Genomic DNA, 17,160 nt, shown 5'->3' with positions numbered 1-17,160 from the left:
GGATATACGAATGGCATTGGTCATTTTGGCATCTCAATTAGTCAGGGGGTTTATCCACTGGCATTTCGAGTACTGCTTACTAGGATGGTGATTAATTTATCTGGTCAGCCATCAGTTCTTCTGAGAGGTTTCCATTTTTACACAAGGGAACATAAGCGTATGATAGCTGTAACAAACTTGCCGTTTTCCAGTCGGCCAAAACCATGATGACAATGATCAACATTAGCGCGGTGTTGCAATGATAATGACCAACAACTTGTACGGTTGTGAAACAAAATGTCTCAACACTGTCATGAGTTGCTACACGAGCAAATTAAGATTGCTCAGGAAGCAAGCAAGCGGGTGCTGTATCATGAAACGGATCCCTTTGCCTTTAAAACTACATGATCTAAAGGACAAAAAAAAACCTATACATGCACATGAATGCAAGGGACAGAAAAAAAATACCTGCCATGATGGATTGGTATTTGGTGTTGCCAGACAGAGAGGAATGAGGAAACCAGAGACTCAAGATCTATCCGTTTCCCCCCTGTTCGATGCATGTACCCATCCACTGAAAAAGCTTCATTTGCGAGGAAAATGATGTCATGTTGAACTTTACTGATATCAGAGTACCTTGTCACGAGGGCATATCAGAGAGAATATCAGACAAAACTGCTGCTTATAAGCACCAATTATTCACAGATTGGAATACTAGATGTGATACATCATTATCAATCCGTAGGCAGAATTGATACTACAAAAAGCATCCTACTCAGACTATACTATGATTTCTAAGAATGCATAGCTATAACGTCCACTTATTCGAGCAGTAATCGCCAGCATAATGGAACAGCATCCCTTGATCTCCAGAAGGCATCCCTCTTCTATTGCTATAACTTGGACTTCAGAGAGGAAAGAAGCGTCGCCTACTCTGAAATCTGACACCGGGTTGCTACATCCGTCAGAGGTTGGTGTTGACAGCAACATAGAATTACGAGCGCTGTAACAAGGATCCGGTGAGAACTCAGAGCCATATCGTGAAAGTGACAGATTTGCCCTGAAATGATTTGAGAGGTTTTCCCGACTTGTTGCTGTCAAACTGAACCTTGAACGATGGCCATCAGCTGAACACAACTCATTTTGAGCAAAAGAGTCTGTTGGCAACCGGAACAAACCAGCAAGTCCCACCAGGCACTTTCACGTCATCCCGTGGTATGATCCTGCTACGATACTCTGCTGGTTCTGGTAGCGCCAATATTTCCTGGCTAGGAAACGTTGACATGCAAAGTGAAAGCTCTGTGTCTCTGACTGGCGAATCATCCGTTGCGTAGTGATACTCTGGTGCTGGAAGTGCCAACATTTCCAGGCTAGGTGGACTTGGTTTGCTCAGCTTTTCTCTAAGGGACATCTTGGCACGTTGAAGGGCCTCCAAAACACCTCCCACACCATCACTTGAAGGTTGATGCATCTGTGTGTCAATCTGGTTATCAGTGTGGTTGTGAAAGCATGATGAGCTCCATTCAGAGACTTTGCTTTTAGGGGTGTCACTTGATCGGCTAGCAACTGATGGTGTGTTGATGTAGTGCTCATAAGAGCAAGCATTTACATGGTAGCCTGGACCACCGTCTGAGCTTTCATCTACTCCATCTTCATTATGTCTTGCATTTTGGACACTTTCGTAGTTTCTTTGTAGTGAAGAGGACAACTTCTCTATATTATTCCCACTTCCTTCAATAATTTCAGTGAAACTTTTGTCTACCAACTCATCCTTCCTAATCTGTGGGCCACTATCAACAGAAACAACTGTTGAAGTAGCTTCCCCAAAATCATGATCACACTCAGTAACTTTGCAATGCTTAATAGCATTTTCTTCTGGTGCATTTTGGGGCACTCCGTAAACAGAATCAGTTGACAAACATTCAGAGGGACTGTCATTGGCAAAGAGATTTTTGTCACTTGGCCCTCCCACTTCAGAAACTTCTTTATCCTTGATCTGAGCAGCTTTGTCCCTCTGCTCACAAGCCTTTTCAATTTGATTTAGCTTATTGCATAGCTCAACATCACCCTGGAAATCAGAACACAAATGCACAAGTGAAAATAACAATAATTTTAGATACTTTAATTTTTATCAAGTCAACTGCAAGTTCAACAGCTTTGAGAAAAAACAAAGTTAAGGAAAATTGCTTGGTTTACTATATTGATAGCAAGTATACCATCAGATAAAAACATTGACAGTAAGTATCTCTAACAAAAGAAATTATATGGTTATCGGCATATTGGCATCCATCTAAGAAGCTAAAATAACCACTGAACCACCAAATACATGCAATTTTGTTAAACAGATCTTATGCCTATATGAAACAGCATTTTGTGATTAAGAAGGACAGCGCATACCGCAGTTGAATCTCGGGAATTGTTGAATTTCCTTTCCCATTCCCTCTGAGCATATTCTTCTTCCTCGTATTGCTCAATTAACTCTGCCTGCTTTTCAAGAACTCTCTCCATCTCCCCATCCTTCTCATACTCAACAGTATATGGATTGTCATCATCTCCATCTCTTCCATTGCCACAGGAACCCTGCCCATCTTGGCTCACCTCACCATCAATATCAGGCTGCTCATCAGTACAGACAGTACAATCTGATCTCTCGTGCCCCTCCTCAGTACTTTCCATGGCATTGTCCTTCCCCTCGTCTCCTTCAGTGTGAAGCCTGAAAATGCAGTACAGCTACATTTATGTCAGCTTAGCAATGCGCAGACAGGGATGAACAATTATCGCAAATTTGGGTAATTTCCCGGTGTATGGACCTCAGCTCCTTCCTCTTGACCTTCCGGCACGATTGCCCTGGGTGGTACTTGGGCGACGAATCCGCGGCCACCAAGTAAAAGTAGCCTCTCCTATGGCTATGCCTCGGCCTAAGATGCCTGCCTTTCAGTTGCTGCTGCTGCTGCTGCCGCCGCCTCTGCGACTCGTGGCTCGCCGCGCGGCCCTTCCACGACAGCCCCCCGGCCGCCGCCGCAGTAGCAGTGCCTCCAAACTCTGACCCCGACAGATCATCCTCTGCGTCCCCACGAGCCTTGCTGCCGCTCTCGGCGGACTTGAGGCCGTCCTCATCGTCGGAACCTGAACCGGAATCCGCCACATCGGAGAAGCGGGAGAGGCCCTGGGACTCAAGGATGGCGAGCACCTCCCCCGCGGCACGCTCCGCCTTCCGGCGCTGCGCCGTCAACGCCCGCACCTGCTCCTCCAGCTCCGCCACCTGCAGCAGCAGCAGCGACACCGTGAGCCGGAGAGAAAATGCGGTCGATAGGGAGAGTGGCTGCAGCTCACGCACCCGCTTGGTGAGCTGGTCGGCGCGCTCCTTGGCGGCGCGGGAGACGGAGCGCTCGGAGAGGAGGCGCGCGCGGAGGAAGTCGATTGTCATCGCCGTCGTCGCGTCCGCCGCCGCCGCCATCTCGAACCCCTCCTCTCCGCTGCCTTCTCGTCGCAGCTCAGGGTGCCGCTCGTGCCGCCCCGCCGGCGCCGGGAAGCCCCTACACAGCTCGACGCCGGACCGCGCCACCCCGACCTCACCGCAGCGGTCGGAGGACGAGGAGGAGAGGCATGGCGGCCGGAGGAGGGGAGAGGAGCGGCGGAGGTCCCGGGAGGCCACGCCGGCGCCCCCCCCGGGGGGGGGGGGGGGGGGGGGGGAGGGGGAGGGCCGCGTCACGCCAGATCCGCCCTGTCGGGCTCCCGCTAGCCGCCGGTCGGAGGAGGAGGATGGGTGGAGCCCCGCTCGTCGCCGGCGCCGCGCGGCTACCGCTCCGCTCGGTGCCGGCGCACACCTCGCTTCCTCCACCGGGGAGAGAAAAAGGAACGATGCGACTATGCGAGGCGAGAGAGATGGAGTTGGAAGAGAAAATTGATATTTAGCCATTTTCAAAAAGCTTTTTTCGCTGAAATGCCATGCTGAAAACATTTTTCGTTAAAATGCCAATATAAAACGCGCACTCACCGTCACTTTACCATTTTAGCCATTTTGTGCATTTTCGTTGAAATGCGGCTTAATGAGACCAAATTGCCCTTGCTCACCAGCTGAAAGAGGATCGATCCAGTTCATAGGAGAAAGAGGACGAGCGCGGCGAGGTGGTCCGCGTGGCCGAAACAGAGGAGGCGGCAAGCGAAAGCAAAGCGGCGGTGGCGACGATGGCGACGCCGCAGCGAAGGGAGACGCACGGCCTCCATGCCAACGACAACGATGCCTTGTCCTCCGGCGTCTCCACCGCTCGATGCCGGACTCGTGCAGCCGCGACCTGTTGGCGGGGACCTCCACACCCCACTTCCTCGTCGACACGACGAGCATCTTCACGATCCTCGTCAGCGGGCTATCACCGGGGCGCTAGTGCCTGCACAGCAGCGTGCCGACGAAGAAGCTGACGACGGCGACGGCCATGATGTCGCCGAACCCCCGACAAAGAAGTTGACGATGGCTACCGTCGGCGGCTGCCCCTCGACGCCCTCCTGTGCTAGCGCCGCTCCAGGGTCCCCGGTCTCCATCGCCACCGGGGGGAGGGCTGCCGCCGCCATCCTCCTCCGCTCCCTTCTCCGCCACCCGGATGCCACGCCGCCTTCATTCGCCATGCCGGACGCCGTTTCTCCGGAGACCGGGGGGACGAGCGCCCACCCTGGAGGGCCTCGCCGCCAGAGCCGGGTGCTTGTGGCCATCGCCGACCGGCGTGCCGGCCATCATCCGCGAGCCAGGACGGCTCGGGCTCTACCCCGCTTGATCCACGTCGCCTAGGTCACCGTGATGCCAAGGTGTTGTGTCCCCTGCTCGCCACGCTCACGACACACCTGAAGGACAATTTCGTCTCATCATCCGGTGGAGGAGCGAAAATGATTTTGAAAATGCATAAAATAGCCAAAATGGCGAAGTGGCGATGAGTGCGCGTTTCATATTGGTATTTTAGGGAAACACATTTTCAGAATGGCATTCCAGCGAAAACCGCTTTTTGAAAATGGCTAAATGTCCATTTTCTCGGAGTTGAAAAAGTAAAAGTAAAGGAGAGAGAGATGGTGGGACCCACCGCTACATGTAGCTTGTACTGTGGTGCTGTAAGAGCAAGTTTAATAGTATAGCCCACTACTAGCTCTAATTCATCTATAGCCAATCTAATAGCCAATTCATAAATAGTTGCCTATTATACTATTAATATATGGTCCCATCTGTTATCTGTGGAGCATGTGGTTTGTATCGTTATTGATCTATGTGGCACGGGAAGAACGGTAAAATTTGGTGACGCAGCGTGAATGGCCTTACAGTGCCCGCCTCTCCGGTCCGCGGCGACAACGCGATGCGGTGTGTGTGATTCTGTGCCAGACCGGCCGGTGTGCCTCCTTTTTTGTCGCGCAGTGTCACTCACCGGCCACCGCCCTGCCGTGCCGTGACGGGCGTGTGCGCGGTGTCGTTGGTTGTGTGCGCCCCCACGCGATCACGTGACGCTGGTGTGCTTTTCTCCCCCGTACGTCGCTTTACCCCTCGGCCCGCCCCGCCCCGCGCGACTCCTTCTCCGTGACGACTCGGCAAAATCGCGCGCCGTGCCGACTGGTGGTGGCGACCGTAACCGACGAAGGCTCACCGATGCCTCCACCGGCAGTGTGCCGCCGATCTGACCACATGAGCGCGTGCCTTGCAACTTGCAAGCCCCGCAACGTGCAGTACGGGTGCGCTGGTACACAGGCTCCACCCGTGTAGACGCACTTCGGCTACGGGCAAGTGGTACTAAACTCTACCCAACTCTGTTGTGTGTGTTTGTGACTTTGTTCTCACTGGGACGAGACGGGACGTGTGTTCGGTGGATCCGAGGAGGGGAGAATAGCTACGACTTCACACGTTCCACAGGGGGGCTTTGATTGGTTCGGATAGTCAAGGTCAACTCGCCTGCCGCGCACAAAACGAAAGCTAAACTCCATTGCGGCCGTAGTAGACTCGTTAAACATCTTTTGACGTCGTACAGGGCATCATTTATTTGCTGCTCTCTCCGCCCCAAAATATAAAAAGTTTTTAAATTGGACATGGTTATTAAAAATAGTAGATAGAATTAAATGGGGGATGTCATAATTGGTTGAGAAGTGAATGTAGGTGAAAAAAGTGAATGGTGAAAGGTTTGATTGGTTGGTAAGAGAATGTTGGTGATAAATTTTAAATGCTAGAAGGTTATATTTTAAGACGGAAGATAGGATTATTACGTTGTTTGCAAGTTACGTTCAACCGTCTGCACATCTCACGTCAGGTACCCAAGACTCCAAGACTATTGCAGCCCGCAGTTGACACCTTGACTATTGCAGTCTGATTTCTCCGTGGTTGTCAATTGAAACCTTGTTCTCAACCTTGACTATTGCAGTCCGATTTCTCCGTAGTTGCCAATTGAAACCAACCCTCTTCTCAACCATGACTATTGTAGTCTGATTTCTCCGTAGTTGCTAATTGAAACCTACTTCTCGAGAGGCATTTAACTACTTGTCTAGATTTTGGGACGGACGGCGTACAAGACTACTCCAGTAAACATCCTCGAGCAGGGAGATATTTAACTATTTGTTACTCTTATACCCCCGTCCCAAAAAAAAGCCCAATACTAGCTACTAATCTGGACATATAGTTTGTCTTTGTTTTGTCTTTTTTTGAGACGGAGTAGTAAGTGCCAATTAAGGATTTGTCACTACACTCGTATGTCATAGACACATGAGGGCCACATGTCATAGACTGCGAATGATAAATCCCTAATTGCCACATCTTAAACTTAAGTCTAGACAAGTAGAACCTAAAATCGGATGAGATATTTCTTAATATTTATACAAGTAGTCTATTCAGATTGTAGTACTATAAAATATTCTATTGGAAGGAGAGAGTACATAGAACGGCGAGCAATGACCTTTGGTATTAAGAGCAAGTTTAATAGTATACCCAACTACTGGCTCTAAATCATTTATAGCTAATCTAATAGCTCATTCATACAATAGTTAACTATAAAAATATACTACACCATCAATACCCGGTCCCACCTCTCATACACATATAACGTCTTGGAGTCAGTGTTACAGCTGGCTACAAATCTGTAGCCCGCTTTCTTCTCTCTCTTCTTTTTTCTTCTCAATATGTGGTTATAGCTGGCTTATAGCCTGCTATTATACCTGCTCTAAACCCAATTGTTATCCAGGCAGCCGGTGGACGGGTGGAGAGGATGTGATACTGTCAAGTCACAAACAACAAGAACCAAGAGTCCAAGAAGCGTGATACAGTATATTGCAGAAAACCTGATAACTCAACATCATCCTAATACCTCTGTAGCAAGGAAGTGTTCATACAGTAGTATTGTAGTAAGTAGGTCTAGCGGGGTACAGTAATCCATCAAACTTCCAGCTAGTTTCTACTGAACCATTTGCGAACACAACATGTTGAGAAATCGTCATTACTCACCAGACACATGCCATAGCCCAAGAGTTTACAGTACACCACACGAATCGCCTGATTATATGGTCATATGGTGCTTGTCTTAACAGAGATCAAACACAATGAAACATCTCGAGCGATTACTCTCAGATTATTTGTAGCCACAGGACAGCGACTTCAATCACCACTGGCACACCCTCTGCACCCACAATGGACACACTCTATAACCTTTTCTTCCCTGAGGTGCTTGGGGACCCTACAGACACAAGTGGTTGCAAAGTTGTGGTCTCGTGTCTGTATGCATCGGAGGCAGCAAAGACGCTCATAACCTGGCTGCAAATGTTTCAGAAAAAAAGATGGATAGCAGTGAGCAATCAGAATGCTGATTTGTAGATTCAAGGACTTCTGATATCTACGAAAGAACATAAAAATGAGCATAGCCCAAAGAGTACATACCACTCAATTGTCTCAACTTTAGCTTTATACTACCCTAAAAAATACTTAAGCTACATACCACCCAAATAGTTGAGCACACGAAAATCCCGTTAATGAAGTAGTCATGTCATTGTTAAAAACTTCAGATAAAGAGGGATTGCACAAATGAGAACTCAAGCCTAGCAGTCTCTCAGAGCAGCTGGGTTATTGCCCATCAGGATATTCATAAAACCACAACTGTTACAAGATTCTAGAGAGAATAGGTATGCACCTGTATTTCTCTGAAAATTTGTTTTTGGCCCAAACTTATTTCTTCATGCTAATCATGTCCAAATCAGTGACTTATATCTGTGATCCATTCAGTATGCAGACAGTGTTACGAGATTATTTCTTTAGTAGATGTGGGCGTTCTCAGTAAAGCATTATAGATGTGCTCTTGGTTGGTTAATTGAAATATATAGGCTCATTGTGAAGCCTACTAGTTCCTGAGTAAACTTTTGTAGAGGAAAGACTAAAAAGACGTAGCATATCCAGATGTTCTAAAAAATTTTATGGCTGTTTTGGTGAATCATATTTTGTTCTGTTTGTACGAGGAATTGGAACATCACATTGGCTGCAGTGTGCACAATCAAATAGTGTCTCAGCTGTTCAAATTTGTGTTGAATAGATTTAAGAGAAGATTGTGTATGTGAGAATCAAAATTTCAAGATTGTAGCATTTTAATTTTAGCAATGGTTTGAATCTTTTGGCTGTATATAGTGAAGCCAGATTCTTTTCATGATAGCAAAAGTTTGGGTTTTCAGGGCTATATACCCAATTTTCTCTTAAAGAGTGCACTTTGCCGTTATAAAATTCACACGAAATATTTTACATCTTAAGACAAATTCTACAATTACATAGGTTTCAGTGATCACATTGTTTTCTACAGTCTCATTTTTCAAATAGAAAGCCAAACCTTTTTTTTGTCAACATTACCGTGACACAGACATAGTGTTAAACATAGGTACATCTGGAATGGCATTAGCATCACTCTTGCTATTTTTTTCATGAGGATGACATAAGTTCAGATATTATAATATACAAGAATTGGAACATAAACTGCATACTCCAAAGTTTAAAGACCACGTATGCTTACCTTTTTCCACTTCGCGATCAGATTTTTATCAGCATGACCTTGGTCCAAACAAAATTCATACAGCTCTTTTGATATCTCCTTTCTTCGATAGTAAAGATCATATATGTAACGGCTTTTTTGATGAGAAATACGAAAGATTGGCCAGAGAGCTTCGCACTTCCTCTTCCCATCATGTGGATCATTCTCGGCTGCATCCGAAAATCACATTACCTTTTAGCAATCAGAAAATCACATCATTACCACCCTGTGGTAGGAAATAATAAATAACAATATATATACTGGGAAAAGAAATCGACGAACTGTTACATATTACAGATATGTGCATACCTTCCCTCATCTTGGCTTCCAAATCACGCAGAGTTGGTTCTATAAGCTCCCATCCTTCAGGATACTTGACACGGCTTGTCTTTATCTTAGGCATGTCGTCTCAACGAACAAACCTAATTACCTAAATACCTAACAGAAGTCAGAAGACCACGAACATGTGAAATACCTAAGGAAAAAGAGAAAAACCTAGCTTCCAGATCTCGAATATAAGATAAGGTTAATGCAAATTCGAAAGAAAGAGGATGTGCATGCGTAGGAACTGGTCCTCACCGGAGGCGGAAGCAGCAGGAGGACGGCACCCACCGCTGCTCCCCTCCGCAGGATGGACTGAAATCGACGCAGGCGGCGCGGCGGGCGAACTAGCGAGGAGACGGGAGTTGAGGCCGAGAAGACAGACGGGGAGATTGACTTGGGCGCAAAGAGTCAGAGGGGAGAGTATGCGTAGCGGGACGCCGGCACCAGGGCCGGCCCTGGCCCTATGCAGCCGACCGCCGGGGCCCATGATGGTGGAGGGGCCAACCCCTAATGCTAGTAGTCTAGTACCTCATCCGATGTTGAGATCAATGATTTTTATTCAGAATTAAAGGTGTGATTCTTTGATGTTCGTGCCTGAGATTCTGAAGTTCATTATGGATGCAGATTGCTATCCAAATGTTTTAGTTGCTTATCGAAATCTATTAACTGTACCTATGACGGTAGCTTCAGCTGAAAGAAGTTTCTCAAACTTGAAGTTTTGAAGAACTATTTGAGATCAACTATGTCACAAGAAAGGTTAAATGGCTTGGCTATGTGCTCAATTGAGAAGGATATCTTGAACACTATTGATTTTAATACCGTTATTGATGATTTTACATCAAGAAATGCCCGAAGAAATATCTTTTCATAGGAGCAACAGATATGATGGGGTTTTGTTCTTCATTAAATTAATGAATAATGATATTAGTTTCAAGTTAACAATATATTGTTATTTTATTTCTTCATAATTACCAGACATGTTAAATTTAATATATGGATGTATTTGTTATCGTTTTACAAGTAAAATTATTATCTATATATCATAAAATTTTATATATAGTTTAGAGGGCCCATCGCGATGAGTTCGCTTAGGGTCCTCAAAATCATAGGACCGGCCCTGGCCGGCACCGCTGCTCGCAGTGGCAGGCGATGGAGATAGGCGGCGACAGCGCAGAAAGGAGACAGATGGAGCCTGGTGGATGCTGTTTTTTTTTAAAAAAATATTTTTGGACCTTTTCTAAAACTTATTTCACATATACACCCTCCGAAAAACTAATCCGAAAAATAAATCCCTGTCTCGACGCCAATGTTTATCATAAATATTACACGTTACGTCACCATCACCTCTGGCACCGAGAATTTAGCAACTATGTGTTGATGAAAAATCCACGCTCGACCGATGGTACCGAATGTGTGTTGACGTGAACTAAGTCGATTAGGAGCCGCAACACCGCTTGTTCCAAAATTTGCTTGTATTGTGTCACAACTCGCAAGCACAAAATTTCAGGTACATCGTACTGGGGTCTGGGAGCAGGAAGCTGGAAGCCTCTCGTTGCATGGCTCCAAACTAGATGGTAGGTGGAGAGCACCAACGGTATATATGCACCAAGTTACAAAAGCCAAACGGCATGCGTTGGGCGTGCTAACACCACGCCTTGCCACCAGACGCCGCCACCTCTCTCACCATGCCAGCGGCACACGGCACGGCCCGGCCGTGGGCGGAGCTATAGTGATTCCTGTGTATTCCCAGGAATACCCAATATTTTTTACTAAAAAACAACTATATCTTAGTATATACACATGTACACGTATTAGGCTCTGTTCGTTCTGGGAAGATAGGGGAGATTGATTCTCGTTTTCATCGCGCACGCATTTCAAACTACTAAACGGTGCGTTTTTTTAAAAAAAATTCTATAGAAAAGTTGCTTTAAAAAATCATATTAATCCATTTTTAAAATTTAAAATAATTAATACTCAATTAATCATGAGCTAATGACTTAACTCGTTTTGCGTATCTCCTCAATGTCTTCGATCCCTTCTCCTCAAACACAACCAGTTGTCCCCACTCTTCCTTAGTCCCTGGCTCGGCTCGCGCTCACGCCTCACGCAGTCACGCGCTGCTCGCCCGCTCCCCAATTCCCCATTTCCAAACCCTAAGTGGTGGTGTTCGGCAGCGGCGAGGTGACCGGCGGGAGCGGCAACCGGCGTCCGGCGGGCGGCGACAGGATTGGCGACGGGAGCTAGACCAGCGGCGGCGCAGTGAGGCGTTCAGCGGCGGCGCGGCGAGGCCGCGAGGCGGCAACCGACGGGCGACCAGCGACGGCGGGAGCGAGGCCGCGAGGGGCAAGGCGCCGCGGCCAGCGGCTGCGGCTCAACGGGACAGCGCCCGGCGGCAAGCACAACTTCAGGTGAGCAATCAAGAGTTCAAGATTCAATCAGCCTAAATTCACTCATCATGTGTCCATGTCTTTTTACCTTAGTCTCTAAGTAGTTTTTTTTTTTTCTGTACTTCTGTAGTTCTATAGATTGAAGAGCTCTCAAAATGAAGAAGAAATCGATTGATTTGAAGACCTTGTGGGATAGACATTCAAAGTTTAGGAAGGTAGGGTCAGGTTCTGGTTCTGGATCAACAGCACAGCCCGTTAGAATTGACAGCGAAGTTGTTGTTCCTTCTGTTCAGCCGATTACATATGCAAATGTGAGTCCAGTTCAGATTCAGATTACTGCAGTTGAGGTTGTGCCTGAGGTAGAAAATTAGAGGTACCATGTAATAATTTATAGTTTTATTTCTTAGATTATTAGTATTGACATACTTTGAACCATTGATTTTTTTTACTATGAATTTTTTTTAGACGGGAATACCCAACTTCAAAATTGTGACTCCGCCGGAGGCTCGTCTCACGCAGGGAGATTTCCGCTTTCCTCCGCGATTTCCTCCACATTCACCACCGGTGTTCGCTCGGCTCCGCGCCTGGCACACGACGGCCACGAAACCTGTCAACCTCACCGCCGCTGCCATATGCCACGCCATGCCACTATTCCTGGCACGACAACCGGATGGACGAACACACTGACACGCCAGGGACAGAACTGCAGAGCGGTGCTATTGGCTGCTGCGGCCATCAATAGACAGAGTCACGTAGCTGAAAAAAGACGATATCGTTCTACTCCGAGTAGGTGAGAAAAAGTGTTGGAAAAAAAAAAGAAAAAATCGCAACGAGAAATGAAGGGAATGTTTAAAAAATAGGTTTGGGATATGATTTCCCACCCTCTAAAGATAAGTTTTAATCCTAGCCATCCATTCATATCACTCCATTTTATTCTATTCCTCCATTCATTTCCATTTCCCAATCCCACCTCTCCTAACCCATTTTCCAAACACACCCGAAGAGATAATGCAAGACACACATTCGAGTCATGGTGGATCCTGGGGGACGCTATGGAAGGGGAGAGATGGTGGTCGCCTTTGGCATGACCTGCTTTGGGAGGTGAAGCTGGTGGTCGACTCCGTGCCAGTGGTCGATGCGGACAAGCAGGTGAAACTGCTGACGCCTCCGACGACGAGATGGACGACGACGCGTACTTGTTGCACGAGAAAATCGAACACACCGACCTGGGAGATCTGCTTAGCTCCTGTGCAGGTCCAAATCTTGATTAGATGCGAGCGTGTCAGTCAGTTTGATCCTGCAACTGACAAGATATGCAAATAGTAGATCAAAACAGCCGATCGGCTGATAAGCCGATGGAGTAGTTCCAGCCGATAGCCGATAATAGCCGATGCCGATACCAACCGATAGCGATAGGGTTTAAGCAATCGGCTATATGTCCAACGTAGATAATGATATGAAGGCAATCGGCTGATGAGGATGTAATAAAATAACAATAATATAATCCGATAGAAACCAATCGGCTAGAAACAATATATAATAAGCACTAATCTGAAGGTTAAAGCGTACATCGGCTGGAGGTCCGATGTCATTAAATCCACAAGATTAGATTAAACAGTGAAATCTATGTTGCGATCGGCTAAATCCAACTTATATGTATATGCAATCCTTATGAGCCGATGCAACGTCCAACTTATATGTATATGCAATCCTTATGAGCCGATGCAACGTCCATATAACTCATCGGCTGAAACCCCGATAAAACCCTTATTGGCAATAAAAAACAAGCTAGAGATTATGGTTCTAAGCACGACTTAGTAGATCAAACTTAACTGATGCAGCACTAAGTATGAAAAGAAACACAATATCTAGACAATCAAGCCGTTGACTGATTTTCAGGGTGGTAGATGTCTAGGCTAATCTAATCTAACAAGGCGATTTAGCCGATACCGGCAGAAACCCTAAAGCGAGAGACAACCGATAGAGCTAAATTGAGATGCTAGGACTAGATTAACATAGACATATGATAAATAGCCAGGCAAATATATTATCCAAACCAGAGTAATCCAAGAGGTCGAATGTACTGATGCAGACTTGAACGACGCCGACGTAGACGATACAATTGCCTGGACCGACGGAACATTGGACTTATCCCTTTGCCGGAGATCGAACACCGATGCAGCCCCACGTCAAGTGCCAAGTCTCGCCAGACGATAAAATAAAGTAGAAAAGGTAAAAGGTGGCGATGCGCCGAATTGTATTGATCGTGGAGATAGATTACATAGACCCCGGGTGTACATATTTATACCCATGGGTTGATACAAGTCCTTGTCGGACAAGAAAGAAACTAATCTAAAGATAAAAGGAAAACATAAATTCCTTATCGGACACTAAACACACCTTCCTAAAGATAAAAGGAAACTAACAAACTATTCCTAATTAAGAGATAAACTGCCATGCCGCATCCTCTTTAAACTCGGTCACTTAGGGATAAACTTCCTTTAGTAGATTGATTTCCTTAACCGAATATAGCAGGAATCCGACTATTGGCGACTTGATAACTCCCATCGACTGATTCCGAGATGCTGCAGCCGATAATGATTCTAAGCTGATGACGTCTTTGCCGATTACCAAATTTCACTGTTAACAGTACCCTGAGTGCTACGGGCGGGCCACTGCCACCAACTCACTGCTCTCGGCTGGCGGCGGGATTGACATTGATGAGATATCATCACCACCACCGTGCATTGGCAGTAATAAGGCCGTGTTTAGGGCCAATTTGGATTGCTACCCTACCAAAATTTGCCCTACCAAAATTTTGGTTGGGTTAAAACCAAACACCTCTACTAAAACTCTACCTATGTCATAAATTTGGCTTTGCCTATAAACTTATCTCTTATAGGCAAATTTTGGCTTCGATCCAAATAAACATTTTCAACTCTACCCTACCAAAATTTTGGTAGTACCCAAACTTTCCCAAGATTTAGCACTACCAAAGTTTTGGTAGGGCATCAATCCAAACATGCCCTTAGTTCACCCCAACTACCCCAAACTTTCAACTTTCCATCACATCCAAAACTTTCCTACACATATAAACTTCCAACTTTTTTTTTAAACTTTTAACTTTTCTCAAACTTCCAACTTTTTTTAACTAAATACGGCGTAAGCTGGGTGATTCATCAAATTTTCACCTCTGGCCGGAGGGAGGAGTAGGAGTACGCAATTAATGCAATGTGGGGTGATCAAGAAGTAAACAGTTTAAGCAAAGGCAAAATGGCTAAGAGCAAGTAATTCTCCTACATGCTTTTTTTACTATCTTCCACTATCACTGTATCACAGGAAGAACCGGGTTACATTTACTAGCGACATTACATTGCCTGATCAATCGGAGCAACAATGGAACACAACACCTCCGATCCAAGAATAGCAGAGAGATGCCGCTACAAGCCTGTAACTGCCGCTTCAGTGAACTTCATATATTCTAGTCGGAACTCAGTCCTGTACATTATACTGCAATTATATACTAGCAGTATATAGAAGGGTATATTTGGTATCTGTAAACAACTGGAAAAGGCTATTTAATCATTTGAAGTTCAGATTAATTTATTTCAATCGGGAGTACTCCCTCGGTAAAAAAAAAAAAAAGACAAACCTGATTTTCGTGTCCAACTTTTGACCGTCCGTCTTATTTAAAAAAATATATATAAAAAAAATAAAAAGATAAGTCACGCATAAAGTATTAATCATATTTTATCATCTAACAACAATAAAAATAATAATTATAAAAAAAATTCATATAAGACGGACAGTTAAACGTTGGCACAGGAAGCCATAGTTTGATTTTTTTTTTCTTTTACGGAAAGAGTACTTGTCATGGATCTTGTCGTCCGTGCATTTGGTAGCGTTTGTTCCGAAGACATCTCGTGTGGCGGCGGCTTGAACATGATCCTCATATGCACAGAAATGATGGTGCTTTCTGGTCATAATGCAAGGTTAATTCAGTCCTGAAAAATAACGAACGGTTGATCACTTGAATGTGAGAATATCATCTCATCATAATTACTGAGATAGTCAATTTTTTTTTGCTAGATACTCCCTCCGTCCTAAAAAAACAAACTCTGGGTTTCCGTGTCCAACTTTGACTGTCCGTCTTATATAAATTTTTTTTATAATTCGTATTTTCATTGTTGTTAGATGATAAAACATAATTAATATTTTATACGTGACTTGTCTTTTTAATTTTTTTCATAATTTTTTCAAATAAGACGGACGATCGAACGTTGAACACAGAAATCAGGGTTTGTCTTTTTTTGGACGGAGGAAGTATATCCAGTTAGTTCTCGGTATCACTACGTTAATTAGTTTACGATGGGATGATTTGCCAGTTCTATTCCTGCATGGAGAGGCGGCGAGTAGGGCTTGCCTCCTCCTACTGCCTGCCCCATCCCTGGCGGTGCGCCTTGCCCCAGGTCTGCTGCCGCTGCCCGGATGCCCTATACTGCTGCTGCTGCTTCTTAGGTGCGCGGGAATGACAGAAGAGGAGGAAAGGAGGACAGTAAGGTGGTGTTTGGATCTAGGGACTTAACTTTAGTTTCTTTATTTAGACATTAATTTAGAGTATTAAATAAAGACTACTTACAAAACTAATTACATAAATGAAAGCTAATTTGCGAAACAAATTTTTTAAGCCTAATTAATCCATAATTAGAGAATGTTTACTGTAGCATCACATAGGCTAATCATGGATTAATTAGACTCAATAGATTCATCTCGCGAATTAGTCCAAGATTATGGATGGGTTTTATTAATAGTCTACGTTTAATATTTATAATTAGTATCCAAACATTCAATGTGATAGGGACTTCAAAGTTTTAGTCCCATCTAAACAGGGCCTAAATCGAATCAATCCTGGTTTGCGGCGGCCCGGGGCGCGGCGTGCTCACGGTGGCTGGCGGCAGCGGCGGTAGCCCATGTGATGAAGGAAGGGGAATGGAGCGGATTTCTCTTGATTCGCCGTTTCTTTCGAACGACAAACCAACTGGATTTCTCTCGATCGGAATCTGACCGAGTAACAGAATGCGAAAATATAAAAATACCCCCACGCAGAAAGATGAAAAGACAAATATGCCCTTTTTAATTTATACTGCAAAGCTAACTGGGTGGAATATCAGATGAATCTTCACCGTTAGATCGTTTATACTGCTAGTATATACTTGCAGTATAGTGTACCGTAAAAGTCCTCTTGAAAGAAACGGTGCAAGATTGCACGAAAAGCTTATTTTCATCAAATCAATTCCAAGAAAATTATAGAAACTTAACATATATATAACGAGCTAATTTACATCCTTGCCTCCTTGGACCTCGCCGACTACCACCACCGCACCAACCCTGCCCCTGCCCGGCTGCCCCGGCAGCGCAGCTGATAGGCATTGATGAGATATCATCGCCAT

At 45.3% G+C, this 17,160-nt stretch overlaps 1 protein-coding gene, 1 long non-coding RNA gene and 1 pseudogene across 3 annotated transcripts; 1 reads left to right on the top strand and 2 right to left on the bottom strand.

Annotated features, from left to right (window-relative positions):
- Positions 1-222: 222 nt before the first annotated feature.
- Positions 223-3,864, bottom strand: LOC127775201 (uncharacterized; annotated as a pseudogene).
- A 3,372-nt stretch (positions 3,865-7,236) lies between these two features.
- On the bottom strand, positions 7,237-9,753 carry LOC127775202 (protein BUD31 homolog 2). Of its 2 annotated transcripts, none has more exons than XM_052301529.1 (4): positions 9,579-9,753; positions 9,309-9,437; positions 8,982-9,169; positions 7,237-7,744 (listed from the first exon to the last, which is right to left on the bottom strand). In XM_052301529.1, the coding sequence occupies exons 2-4, from the start codon at positions 9,400-9,402 to the stop codon at positions 7,589-7,591; spliced, it is 438 nt and encodes a 145-aa protein (XP_052157489.1). In that variant the 5' UTR covers positions 9,403-9,437; positions 9,579-9,753; the 3' UTR covers positions 7,237-7,588. The 2 variants fall into 2 exon arrangements, with proteins under 2 accessions (XP_052157489.1, XP_052157488.1); XM_052301528.1 differs by having other exon boundaries at positions 9,309-9,429.
- Positions 9,754-11,389: 1,636 nt separating this feature from the next.
- On the top strand, positions 11,390-12,629 carry LOC127775204 (uncharacterized). Its single transcript, XR_008017899.1, has 3 exons — positions 11,390-11,731; positions 11,841-12,083; positions 12,176-12,629. It is a non-coding gene; the product is annotated as an uncharacterized LOC127775204 (long non-coding RNA).
- Positions 12,630-17,160: the final 4,531 nt, after the last annotated feature.

This window comes from Oryza glaberrima, chromosome 5 (assembly GCF_000147395.1).
Source record: "Oryza glaberrima chromosome 5, OglaRS2, whole genome shotgun sequence".
NCBI lineage: Eukaryota > Viridiplantae > Streptophyta > Magnoliopsida > Poales > Poaceae > Oryza > Oryza glaberrima.
Note: the sequence above shows the minus strand (reverse complement) of the source record. Positions and strands in the feature narration are given on the sequence as shown.